At 30.5% G+C, this 14,453-nt stretch overlaps 1 protein-coding gene across 1 annotated transcript in view; it reads right to left on the minus strand.

The window, feature by feature from the left end:
* Positions 1-10,717: 10,717 nt before the first annotated feature.
* Positions 10,718-14,453, minus strand: part of LOC119583856 (guanine deaminase-like) — a 4,747-nt gene continuing 1,011 nt past the window's right edge. The window contains 9 exon segments of the mRNA XM_037932584.1: positions 10,718-10,740; positions 11,043-11,109; positions 11,264-11,413; positions 11,415-11,471; positions 11,659-11,880; positions 12,068-12,239; positions 12,378-12,466; positions 13,583-13,690; positions 13,926-14,229. Of these exon segments, the coding sequence (XP_037788512.1) occupies positions 10,718-10,740; positions 11,043-11,109; positions 11,264-11,413; positions 11,415-11,471; positions 11,659-11,880; positions 12,068-12,239; positions 12,378-12,466; positions 13,583-13,690; positions 13,926-14,229 (1,192 nt within the window).

The raw sequence follows: 14,453 nt of genomic DNA on the forward strand, positions 1-14,453 counted from the left end.
AAAAAAAAAAACAAAAAAACCTTTTTGGGCCTCCCTCCCTTCCTTTTCTTATTTTTTTTCCCCTTCCTTCTCCCATAAATTTTTAAGCCGTTTTTTTTTTTTGGGGGGGAAAAAAATTGACAGAAAATGGGAAATTCTCCATTTTCTTTTCACCTCAGATCCATTACCATGTGATCGATATTGGTCAATAAACAGAATGTTCATTAGTTAATTTAATTAATTTCCTTTTTTTTTTAGAGATTTATTTTTTTCTCTGCAAAAAAATTTAACGCGTTCTGTTTATCTTATCACAAAACCCTTTTCATTTTATTCCCTTCCCCCCCTCGCCCAGACCCACCACCTTTCTCTTTCGTTGTGGTCGGGCGGTTTTGGTCTTTACCTACCTCACCTTTTCCTTTTTTTTTTTGGGCGATCCGGGGGGTTAAAATGTACTTTTTCGTTGCTTTTTTTGACACTTCTTCGGCCCCTAGAAGGGGGCTGTAAACAAATTTTAAAATTTTCGAGGGCCCATCCGAAAAGAGCAGGTTATTTATAGATTTTTCGGCTCGATTGCTTATTCTATGGATTTTGGGTATAGGTTTCCCCCCCCCCGTCAATGGCTACATGTAGAGCTAGACATGGTACCTCGTTCAGATTTGGCTCCGAAAAATTTCTTGCTAAAAAAACTTGTGAATTTTTTCACATCACCATTCACAAAAGCTACTTTCTGTCGCCACTAAAAAAAAAAACTGAACCAAATCTAACCTTTTTAATACCTCTTTGATTAAAACGAGCTCACCCGCCTAAGGCAGGCAAAAGGGGCCTAGCGGCTACATTAAAACGTTTTTCTCTTTAGCCCCGATATGCTGTCTATTAAAGGGGGGATGTTAAACTTTTTGAACGAGCCGTCCGATAAATTTTCTTGAGTTTTCCCGTAGGGATTTTTCTTTTTAAAAAGGGGAAAAAATTATTTTAAAACAACAAGGGTGTGGCCAAAAAACCCGCAAATTTCTACTTGTCAGTATTTTTCCTTCAAAGAAAACGGAATCTGAGGCTTTATCCCCGCAGCGCCAAATTTGTATTTTTCAAGTCTTGGGGGGTATGGGGCTGTCGAACTACAAAACCCATTGGGTCCCAAAACGTCTCGTGGCAGTCAGGGTTTCCCTTTTATATATAAAAAATAAAATGGGTTTTAAAATGAGATTTTTAATGGCTCTACCCGATGCTACTTACATTTAGGGTTTGGGGTTTTTTCTCACATTCCTATATGCTATATAATTCATCATTGTTAAAACCATTTTATAATTGTGATTTAAAATTATAATGGTAAGAAATACTAAAGAATTAAAAAAGGAAAAAAATGATAAAAACAAGAAAGGTGTGATAATTACAAAACAAATTGTAAATTCATATTGATTTTGCATTAATTTGTTATTTTCGGGGTTTTAGATTCGATTGGAATTTTTGGGACTTTAGCCTGTGAAAGCAAACTGGTTCTAGAAAAAAAAAACTACCCCCACTTTATTTCTATTTCTATTTCATAATTTAATGAAAATAATGATTATTATTTATGATATTTTTATATTTCTTATTTTTTGTTTTTTGTTTTGTTTTTGCCTTGATTGTTTGGCAAAAATGTTCCATGAAAAGAACCCCGTGTTAACTGGGGCCCGGAGGAAAACCAATGGGAGGGGGGGGGAAAACCGGAGGTTGGGTGTACCCTGTGAAGACTTGTGCCTTTACAAATTTGTGTTGCCCTGTTTACCCTATGTCGTTGAAGGGTTCCCTATTTGTGTATGAAAAGTGCGGTAATATTGAAATGGAAAAGGGGCCCATTTGTGGTTTTTGGCTGGGGTCCGGGTTTGGGGGGTGTCTGTTGTTGGTGTTTGGGTCGAGGGATAGTTAAGGTAAGGTTTAAAAAATTAATTTAGAGTATGAGTTAAAGAATTTAGGAAGGGTGGAAATTTGATAGTTTATAGGGGATAGGATTGGTGAGGAAAGGGTAGGCGGGGTGGTGGAGTTAGTGAAATAGGTTGAGGAGAAGGTGTTTAAAGAAAGTGGGGATCGTAGGGTCTAAGGGTTTGGGGTAAAGGAAGGTAGGTGGGGAAATAAGGTAGGTGTCAAACGTGGTCATGGATTGTGGGTTGCAGGGATTCTAGGTAAGGGGGCCAAAAAGGTAGGCGGGAAAGTGGGTTTTGAGGGGGGGCTCTCATTTTCCGATAATGGAGTGGAGGAGGTAAATATGTTTAAAAGTAATTATTGTGAGGTTGAAAAAAGGTGGATTATAGAGTCTTTTTTGGGAAAAAGGGGGGTACAGAATGGTTGGTAGTTTGGGAAAGAGGGGGCCCGTAGGAAAAATTTTCTGTCTGCGGGGATTAAAAGGTGGTAAGAAAAATTTTAAGGGTGGCAGGTAAACATTTGGATTTAAAGGGGTTGGTTTGTATTGAAAAGGGTTAGGGGTAAGGTTAATTTGAAAAAATTGAAAAAAAGGGAGGAAAGGTTGTGTTTTGTAAAGGGAGGATCTGAGTGAAAAGGAATAAGGGGAGAAGAAATTTTAAATTGGTTGGGTGTCTAAAAGGGAATTTTGGGGGTTAGTTAAGTGAAAAAGGAGAGAGAAAGGGAAGGAATGGGAAAGGCCAAAAGGGAGGAATTGTTTGGTGGGGAAAAAAAGAATATGGGGTAGGTAAAGTTTTGGGGAGTTGGAGAGAGGAGAGTTAAGAGGGAAAGGGGAAGGGAAGGGAAAAATGGAGGGGGTTGGAAGGGTCCAACGGGAAGGCAAAAGGTGGTTGGGGGATTGGTTTTGTAAAATTTGGGAAAGGGAGGGAGGGAGAGAAGGGCCTAGAGAGGGAGGTTTATTCTGCGGGCTCCTGGGGCCGGAAAGGGGAATTGAAAGGGCCGAAACGGGGGGTTTTTTGGAAGGAGAAATTTTAAGGGAGTAAATGGCCCAAGGGGATAAGTAACATGGAAAGGGAGGGCAAAGGATTGGGAAGAATAAGATTCAAGAGGGGAGTTTTTTTAGAAAGGGGGAGTTTGGAGAAAAAAGAAAGATTTTAGAAGGGGAAATTGGGTGGTGCCAATTAAAAATTTGTGGGAAAGGAGCAAGAGAAAAGGAGAAGTTTGAGGAAAAGCGGAAATGGTTTGGGCCCAAGAGAAAGATGAAATTGAAAGGAGAGATTTGGGTGGAAGTGCCCAAAGGGTATTTTTAAAAAAAGGCAAATTTGTGGAAGGGCCGGTTGGTAGTTAAAATAAAAGAAGGAAAAATTTTGAACATCTTGTGGACCTTCGATGAGGAAAGAGATGGGGGAAGGGTTGATGGAAAGTATTGGGGGAAAGGGTTTGAAGATGTATGAAGTAGAGAAATTGGGTTTTGGAAATTTGGGAGCCACCAGTTTTTGATAAAAAAAATAGAGACGGATTCATGGGGGGAAATGGGATTAATAAAATTTTAAGGGAAGGGATGGTTTGGAGGCAAACGATTGGAGGAAAAGAAGGTGGTTTCAAGACCACTAATTAGAATTAAATCAAATTGAAAGAGCGTTTGGGATGGGCTAGTTTTGAGAAACCCCCCCGTTTTGGGGGTTAAAGAACTAATCGATTTAAAGGGGAAAATCTTGGGCCCAATGGTTTGGAAGGAGGTAAGGAGAAGATGGGGTGGGGGGAGGGGATGGTAACCGAAGGGGGGTTTGAGGGGGCCCATTGTGCGATTTTGGGAAGAAAATAGGGATTGTTTTAAAGTATTTTGATTGTATTTGAATGAAAATTTTAGTGATGATAAGAGATGATTTATTGATTTTTTGGAATTATTTTAAAGATAATATAAAATTATAGTATTAAAATATAATAATATTTAAATAAAAAATATTAATTAAATAATATACTTAGATAAATATATTTAATTTAGTATTTATTTTAAATATTAAAAATATAATATATTTAATATTAAATTGTTTTATAAGTATAATTAAATATAAAAATATTAAATAATTTTAAAAGGGTTTTTATTTAGGAAAATTTATTTTTATCTTTTAAAAATATGGTTATTAATTTGTAAAAATTATTTTAAAATTTTATTCATTATTGTATTTAATTGAGGGGGGTTGGGGGTGAGGAATTTTAAAATTGATATTAAAAAAGGTTTGATTTTAAGGGGATTGGTTTTTTTGGGGGAAAGGTGAGTTTTAGGTTAAGGGGGGCGGGGGGAGGGAAGGGGGTTGAAATGTTTTTTATAGAAATTATTGGCAAAAAAAGTTTGGGTAGGGGAGTTTGTTTGAGGGGGGTTTAAATTAAATTTTAAGTGAGAAGGGGGAATGGTTTTTGTGGAAGGAGGTTTTTTTGAAATTGAAAACCCCCCGCTTTTTATACAATGGTTTTAAATTTGGGGCACCGGGCAAAAATGTAGGCCACTTATCTTAGTTGACTTCCCTTTAAAAGAATTTTTGGGAAAGGAATTTGGTAGATTTGGCGTTTTTCAAAATTTTGGTTTACAATTATGGGGGTAAAAGGTAACCCTTCCTTTTTGGGTGTTTAATTTTTGGTATTTTTGTTTTTTCGCCCCTTTTTATATACCCCTATACTATTTTGTCCTTTTTTTATCCAAGCAAATTAATAAACAATTTAGGCTAAATTATTTTTTTTTTATACCCAAATTTTTTAAAATTTTTTAGTTTAAAAACTCTTATTAATTTCTTATATATTTATAAATTTTTCGTATGTCTTCCATTATCATTAATATTTGTTGAAATATTCTTTTTCTTTTTTTTACTGAAAAAATAAAAATTTTTCTTTTAAAAAAAAATATTTAAAAAAAAAAAATTGTTTTTTATAAAGTTTTTTGTTTTGGTGTTTTGTTTTTTTTGGGTTGTTTGTTGGTTTTTTTTTTTGGTGGTGGGTTTTTTTTTTTTTTGTTTTTTTTGTTTGCTCTTTTTTTTTTTTTTTGTTTTTGTTGTTTTTTTTGTTTGTTTGGGGTTTTTGGTTGGGGGGTTTTTTTTGGGGTTTTGTTTGTGTTTTTTTGTTTTTTTTTTCGTTACTGTTTTTTTTAATATTTTTTTTTTATTAAAAAAAAATATTTAAATTTTTTTATTAAAAAAAATTTTATAAAAAATTTTAAAATATTTTCTTTTTAAATTTTTTATAAAATTTTATATTTTATAAATTTTTTTATAAAATATAATATTAAATACTTTTTTATAAAATGAAAAATATAAATTAAATATAAAATAAAATTAATTTACATAAAAAATATTTTATTTTTTTAAATTTAAAAATTTAAAAAATTGATTTTTCCCCAATTAAATTTAAAATTTTTTTTTTAAAAGAAATTTCCCCAATTAAAAAATATTATAATTTAAATTTTTTTCCATAAATAAAAAAAAATTGGATTTAAACCCCCCTTTTTTAATTAAATTTTTTTGCATATTAAAAGGCCGTTTAAACCCCCGTTTAAATGAAAAAATTTTTACCAAAAATGTAAATTTGGGTTTTTGCGGGAAGTTTAAAAAAAACCTTTTTTTTAAAAATTTGGGCCATTTGGGAAATAAAAAGAAAAAAACATTCCACAATTTTCCTTTAAACAAAAATTTTAACTAAATACCCGTAATCTTCCAAATTTTAAAAAATTTTTAAAATTTAAAATTTTTTTCCAAAGTAATTTTTTATTTTTTTTTAAAAAAACCTTTTTTTTTTGAAAAATTATCTAGGGTCAATTTCTTGAATAAAGAAAAGAAAGTAGCTGATGCAAGTTTTAACATGTTCAGAAAGCTTATGTAACAGTCAACCTGTACAAAAAAAACCCTCATCTTCATCACTGGCCTTGAAGGCAATTGTCACTTCATTAAAGGAAAGGGGGATACATAATCTACATACGATGCTTAGCTGCCATTGTTTTCCTGACCATTCATGTAAAGCAAACATAAATGATACAATATCACACAAGAGAGTACATATACCCATTCAGCACCCTTACAAATGGTTGTGTTTTTCTGTGCAACCCTGATATAATATCTTACAATCTGTACTGGTATTTGTTTTTTTCTGACACAAACCTGTGAAATACGGGAATGAGCTGCTTCACTTAATATTTGTAAAAATTGTTAGTTAAAACAAGAATAATAGATAAAGATACAAAAAAGAATTCCCATATCTTAAAAAATCTGTCTTTATGTTTTTACTCTTTTCATCTATTTGGAAAGAAAAGCATAGTTTTTTTCAGTTATTGCAATTTTTAGACTTTGAAACATCTCCCTTGTGATATCAGTAATTTGCATAGTCTTGTAAGAATAAAACAATATGATACGATAATAGTATTGACAATACCCCCAAATTTGCAATTTATTGTTATCAAAAAGGTGTACATTTTATAAGCTCTTATATTTCTGGCAAAATAAGTATAACTTATTTTAAGGATTCCTGTCTAGATTTTGATTAGATGTTCACTATTGAGATTTTTTCTTTTCTTTTTAGGAAAAAAAAGGTTTAAAGTAAAGTTAAATTTCTCATTCACTTATCACCCCTGTAACCAAGCAAACAATTCTCACATAAATCTGCTCTCCCAAGCCTGGCTTTATCTTTGTTGCCCCCATAAGGCATTCTCTCTTGATAGAAAAATAAGTTTCCTTTTGACAACAATAAGCTGACTTGCAGGTTATTTATCATTGTTTTTAAACTCTTCCTAGCATTTTTTTCTACACATTTCCTATTTTCCCATAATATCATTTAAATTTCCCTGCACTTGTCAGTAACATTATTTACAAAATCCGGAGTATTCAATTGGCATACAGCAAAAGACTTAGAACAGTGATGTTTCTGAAGTGTAATTTCATGTCCAGTAACTAAAAATTAGGATATTAGAGAACTCAGATCAAGACAGTTTTGCTTTTTCCTATAAAATTCTGGCGAATATCGCCAACTGGCCAGCAAGTAGACAACACTCTACTTTGGACGAGCTTAATATCTTTTGTGACTCGAGGTATGGTTAATGTAAATTCTTGTTGTGCAAGTCGAGGATTCTGTTTTCCGGCAACATACACACGAGCAATATTAGATCATCAAACCCCTGTAAATGATTCTGCACCTTGTCTTCCACTGTGTCCTGGAATAAAAGTATTATTCAAAATAATTACAGAGAAGCATCTGATTATAAAATAAAGTAATAGATAAAACTAACAAATACAAGTAAACTTTTTTATCCAAAATGCTTAGAGTCAATTAACAAAAGATGACAATAAGACATTCAAGTCATTTATCTAACCTTCCCTTGCTGAATATATCAATGGCTGATCCAGGAGCTGATACATCAATGGGGAGTGCATCAAACTCTTTATCAATTTCGAAGTTTCCAATGCGGTCTTCCATATTCAGTACTGCAGGAAAAAGTAAATATCATTCCAACCATTGCAACAGCTGATGGGGGAAAGAAAAAAAGAAAAAAAGAAAAAAGAAAAAAAAAAAAAAAAAAAATAGATAAAATAATATAATTAAAAATAATATATATATATATATATTATATATGATATATATATTAAATATATAAAATAGATATTATATATATTTTAAATAAATATGTATATATAGTATATATAATGTATAATATATATATATATATATACATAATAAAATAACATAAATATATAGTATAAAATTTAATATATATACATATATATAATATATAATATAGTATATATTATATATATATTTCTATATAATATATCATATATATAATATATATATATATATATAGATATATCAATATCTATTGTTATATATAAATATAATAAAATTAATTATATAGATCTTATATTACTGTATGATATATATATAATATGATAAATATTCATATGTGATATCTGATAGTAGATAATCTAATTTCTCATTAATACTATATACATTGACTAATAATATCATTATGTAATAAAAATAATTATAAATTACATCTATGTTTCTATTATTATGTTACCGTATATATCATAAATATACTTACTATCTAATTATACATCATAATATCTAATACATATTTAATGTAATAGATACTACATTTATCATATATATTATATTTTTAATATAAGTATATATAATTATATATATATATTACATACAAATTAGATAAATAATATGCTAATCCAATTGAATACTATATATGATATATATTATTAATATATTTATAGATGCCTTAGTAACATGTTGTATATCATAATTATAGATCATAAAGATACTTGAATATTATATAGATACTATTAATTATCTATATTTTAAATATATATATTATCTATCTCTATCTATTTCTCTATATATACTCTATATATTATATATATATATATATATATATATATATATATATATATATATATATATATATATATATATACACATATATATACATATTATCTTATAATCTATATATGTATACATAATATATATACTTACCTATTACACTCATAGATATATTACTATATTATATATATCTATCTTATATATTATATCTCAGTCTATATATATAATATTATACTAGTCATATCTATTAACATTTCCCCCAAATTAAATTAAATTTCTCTTAAAACTTTAACTATTCTTTCTATTCTAATCTTATTTATTATAAATTTTTCTATATTTTCACCTTTCTTCAATTTTAAAATTATACTTTTAAAAAAAACATTATTCTCTCTATCTTTCCTCCCCAAAAACCTTTTTTCCCCCTTTAAATTTAACCACATTCTTTTTTTCATTATCATTTTCTTAAATTTAAAAACTATTCTGTTCCAATTTTTACCTTAAAATTATATTCCTACTTTCTTCTCTGTTCAAATTTTTTTTTAATTCATTTAAACTTATTTTATTCCTTTTCAATCCTTAAAAATTTACTTCCCCCCTCCTTCATATTTTTATATTTGCCACAATATCTCTTGCATGCCTCTTATTCTATAATTTTTTCCCTTAAATTTGTATTCTAATTTTATCTTTGTTTTGTTATCCTTTTCCCTTTTTCCTTTCTCTTCGTTTTTTTTTTCCCTTGTTCTTTAAAAATTTAAAAATATTCTTTTATTTTTATTCTTTTTAAAATTTTCCTTTTTTTGTCTTTTTTCTCTTAAAAAGATTCCTTTTCTTCCTTTCTTCTTCTCCTTATTCTTCTTCTCTTAATTTCAACCTTTTCTCCTTTTTTTCTCCCCTTTTCACATATTTTCCTCCTTTCTCTCTATTTCCCCCCCATTTTTTTTTTTTTTCCCCCCCCCCCCCCTTTTTTTTCCTTTTCAAACTTTCCTGTAAAATTTAAAACTTTCCCCCCTTTCCCAAAAAATCTTATCCCACAAACCAAAATTTCTTTTTGTTTGGAAAATTCCCTTACACCCCGGGGGGAAACCAAAATGGTTTACACCACTTTCCTTCTTCTCTTCAAATGTTCCTATTCTTCCTTTGGGCCTTTACGTTTCCCTCCGCTTCGTCCTCCCCCCCCTTTTTTCTTTTTTTTCTATCATCCCAGCATTATAAAATCTTTTTTTTTAAAAAAAATTTTCCGTTATCTCTTAAAACCTCCTATTTTCCCTTGCAACATAAGCGACTTGCAGGTTATTACATTTTTTTTAACTCTTCCTAGCATTTTTTCTACACATTTCTATCTTATAAATATCATAAATCTGCACTGTATACATTATTACAAAATCCGAGTTTCAATTGGATACGCAAAACTAGAACAGTGATGTGTCTGAAGTGTAATTTCGTCCATACCTAAAATTAGGATATAGTAGAAACTCATCAGACAGTTTGCTTTTTCCTATAAAATTCGCGAATACGCAATGGCCAAAGTAGACACATCATTTGGACGAGCTTAATATCTTTTGACTCGAGTATGGTAATGTAAATTCTGTGTGCAGTCGAGTTCGTGTCCGCACTACCCAGCATATTACGATCATCACCCGTGTAAATGATTTCTGCACCTTTCTCACGTGTCCTGGATAAAAGTATTATCAATATAATTACAGAGAGCATCTGATTATAAATAAGTAATAGATAAAACTAACAAAATACAGTAAACTTTTATCCAATGCTTAGAGTCATTAACAAAAGATGACATACATTAGTATTTATCTAAACTTACCTTGCTGATATATCATGGCTGATCCAGACTATACATCAATGAGGAGTGCATAAACTCTTATCAATTGAAGTTTCCATGCTGTCTTCCATATTCAGTACTGCAGGAAAAAGTATATCATTCACAACCATTGCAAACAGCTGAGGAAAAAAAAAAAAAAAGAAAAAAAAAGAAACAAAAAAAAGAACAGAAAAAAAAAAAGAAAAGAAAAAAAAAAAAAAAAAAAAAAAAAAAAAAAAAAAAAATATATATATTATATATGTATAATTACATATATATATATATATATATCATATAATATATATAATATTATATATCTATATATATTATATATATATATATTATATTATATATATATGTATATAATTATATATATATACAATAATATTATATATATTTAACTATATATAATATATAATATATTAATATATCTATATTGATTATAAATATATATATATATCAAGGGGAATTAAATTTATTAATCATGATATATATATATATAAATATATAAATATATATATTATATTATGCATTCAGAAAAGCCCTAAACTCTGTACTTGAATCTATCACTAAATTGGTAAAGCCACGAATGGATACTTTAGCAAGATTGCATTAGTTTGAGATCTCAATCTGATCGTCGACAAGGTGAATTAACTGTCACATGAGCATAACACCTGAGACTGAGGAGAAAAATGTCTCTTAGATTCTCTTGAACCACAATTCATTATCTAAAATGTCTAGAACCATAAAGCTCATCTGAAGAAGTTTTAGCTGTATATTTTACAAAGGAGATGAGAATTTCATTCAACAAACATGAATATCACAAGAATATAATATAAAAATGACAAAGAGGCTGAATTTTATATTGTGATTCCAGACATACCTGTTTCCTAGACCGACTTTTAATCCACTATTCAAAAGTCTCCGAATATCACAAGGCCAGAGCGAATGGATACATTAGAATTTGGGCAGTGAGAAATACCAACTCCTCGTTCTCGCAAGGTATATATCTCGTCATCAGTCAGCCATATACAATGTGCCATGACAGACTGTGGAAAAAAGAAAATAAATGAACATAAGATCTTCTTGCTTTGTTAACAGAACTAATTTTGTCATTGAGATAAACCTGCATTAGATATTGTGAAATATAATATAATGTATCAAGTTCAATGCAAACCAAAAAAAAATTATCTACCTTCTCACAAGTAGTCTCATGCTGTCATAAACATCAGTGTATGATTTGGCCCAAGGGAAGAGCTCTTTGACCCAATTGCACTCAGGCTGAGTCTCACACAAGTGACTTTGAATATGACATCCATATTTAGCTGCCAGCTGTCCCAGAGATGCTAATTGAGTCCTCAGGGCAAGTTGGGGCAACCGGGGTGTAACAATAGGTTTGTACCAGTGGGGACTGTACATGAATAAAAAATTAATATTTTGTAAATCCTCTTTCATAAATGACACACATTTTCTCCTTCAAATGCCAAATTTGGATATATTATATCATCTAAAGCATAATAAACAGACAAACTGGAGACAAAAGTACAATATTTGCAGTCTATGTTTCTTAGAATCAGAAAATACATCCTCCTACTTACCTGGATACTTCTAACATAGCGTATAAATTCTTCCGTGTCTCTTATCGATTCCTGAACACTCATCTCCCGGTAATATTCTGGGCAGTTCCTCATCATATTTACTTTTCCAATGAGTGCACGCTGACCTTTGTCGTGAACTACATCAGCAAGAATTTTTGAACCTTCTAAGTGGATTGTGCCAAAGTATGCCGCTGTTGTTGTTCCATTTCTCAACAGACGTTCCTGTGAAATTATAAAAGCTATATAAACCCTCTTTTCAAAGAAGAAAGAATCTAAGTATAGTACAAGAAAGCCAACAGGAATTTGTGCTGTAATATAAGGAATTATAGGTAAACATAATAACAAACCTTACAGAGAGAGAGAGAGAGAGAGAGAGAGAGAGAAAAAATGAAGGTAAAAAAATACTAACCACAACTTTACTATAGACTTCTCTTGCAAAGAGTGTGTCAGAAAAGTTGGCTTCCGTTGGGAAAGTATACGTTTGTAACCACTCCAGCAATGGCAAGTCCATAGCCACTCCATTGTTAGGAAATTGAGAAGCATGTATGTGTGTGTCTATCATCCCAGGCATCATAAACTGGCTGTTATTTGTGGAGAAAAAAATATTGTATATAACCAGAATTATATCTTGAAAATAAAATACTATTTCACAATGAGCATCACACCAAATGTTATGAAGAAGGTATTTTTACACAACAACATTACCCTAAATCAATTACCTTGGAGTCATGTAGTGAATGTTTGAGTCTGTAAAACAATACTCTGCTTTGAGGTGATCAAGTTCTTCTAAGCTCTCCATAAACTCAATCTGTTAAAAATGAAATTAAGTAATTAAGCTTAGAATTTCACACATGTATTTCAATTTTTCCTCTTTCCAATCAAATTGCATATAGTCTTTCTTCAAACCATGTTTCTTCATTCTTAGCCAGCAACATTTAAATAAGTTAGACCTCTTAACCCCCAAAGAATGAAATAAGATAACTCAGGGTGAAAGACTGTAACATTTGCTTTTTTTTTTTTTTTTTTTTTTTTTTATTGTAGAGTTTATTGAGTGTCACTTTTTTTATTGTTCTTTAGCCACATATTACATATTCAGCTGTATGTGAGAGAGATAAATTTTCACTGCAAATTTTTTCCTATTTTTCCTTTATTGCATTTTCTTTACTTATCCTCTGTGCACACAACTTGGGACTTTTCTATCCTGTTAGTGGCCCACAAACATTTAACCCACTGAACCCAAGTAATCACACTGTCTACTGTCTTTCTTTTGTGAATTTTCTTTGTACATCTCTATTTCTATCCTTTGCACATAGATGGCTCCTCAAGTGCTCAGCCAAAAAGTAGCTAATTATTAAGCCTACATGTCCTCAGTTGTTTTCCTCTTTCCTTGAGTTTTTTTTTTTTTTTTTTTGAAAAAAAATAAAAAATCTAATGCTATTAATATCAACTTTGTCATTACTGTTATCATTACATTTATTATAACAATACTAATAGCAGAAAAAAAATCAAGGAAAAGGGTAAACAAGACAGCTAGGTAGGCCTAATAATTGACTCATACACATCAATGAAATCCCAGTTAGTAGGGGGGAGGAGGGGGGGGGGGAGGTTGGAGAATGAAGTGAGCACAATCAGTTTCTGGGGCAGTGATTGTTATTATGATCTTTGCATCTGATGATGGAGGCTTCTTTAATTTTCACGAGACTCTTGTTGAGATTTATTTCTTACAGTCAGGACATAATATTTTCCAGACAGCAAGAAATACTGACAGACTTTAGTGAAAACCTGACATTACTCTTTTTAGATCACCATAGTTGATATTACTCAAATCAGCATATTTTAAATATTAAGCTTGCCACAGAATCAGGCAGATACGATAAACCTCTTTATGAAAAAATAGCAAGGCAAACAATTCTATAGTAGTTACCTTTGTGTTGAGAACACCCATAACCATCCCTGGCATGATGATTAATGGGTTGTCTTCAGTAGAATGAACAAAAATGCCTACAAAAACCTCCATGTCTGATCTAGCTCTCTGGAAAGACATTTGAAATTTAGATGGTTAACTCATGTTATGTTATTTGATACATATATCAAGATTAAAGAGTATTATGCAGTTTGCCATGTAGTGAATTTAGCATACTGTTTTTTATATTTATATGAATAACAGGAACTTCATAATTGTTCTATGAGGATATTCTGACAATTTTATCTTCAATTCATTCAAATTAATAAACTCATAAAATCACCAAACTACAGAATTATCTTACCAGCTTTGACTGACAATTCTCCATTATTCTGTAAATTGTACTCTTACTAATATTAGGAACATCGGGATTCAAAGACAGGAACCTATTTCTTGTTTCTTCTATTGTGATATCCTCCTTTTGGGAGAGGATATCCATGATCATGTGCTCATGCTCGTCGGACAGCTTTTTCTTACGTCCTGTGGAAGTCTTACGTTGGATTCTGTGCTCCTTCTTGAAGACCTGAACAACTGATGAGACTGTAGACTTCGCTAAGTGCATGAAATCTGCGACCTCTCTTATGGTTCGATTTTCATTGAAAAAAAGACTGGAAGTTGTGAGAAAGAATGGTACAGTGTTACATTTATGACCATTTAAGATAGATTTATTTATTTATTTATTTTCATAAAATGTTGCTGATGAAAAAGGAGAAAGTACTGGTAAGAACCAAAACCAGTGTAATAATTTTTTGCATAAAGAACCTCTCAAAAAACTTTCCTGGGTAAGCTTTCAGTACATCAAACACAATATTGATGAAAAAACAAAATCAGA

The sequence above is a fragment of the Penaeus monodon genome, chromosome 17 (genome assembly GCF_015228065.2).
Source record: "Penaeus monodon isolate SGIC_2016 chromosome 17, NSTDA_Pmon_1, whole genome shotgun sequence".
NCBI lineage: Eukaryota > Metazoa > Arthropoda > Malacostraca > Decapoda > Penaeidae > Penaeus > Penaeus monodon.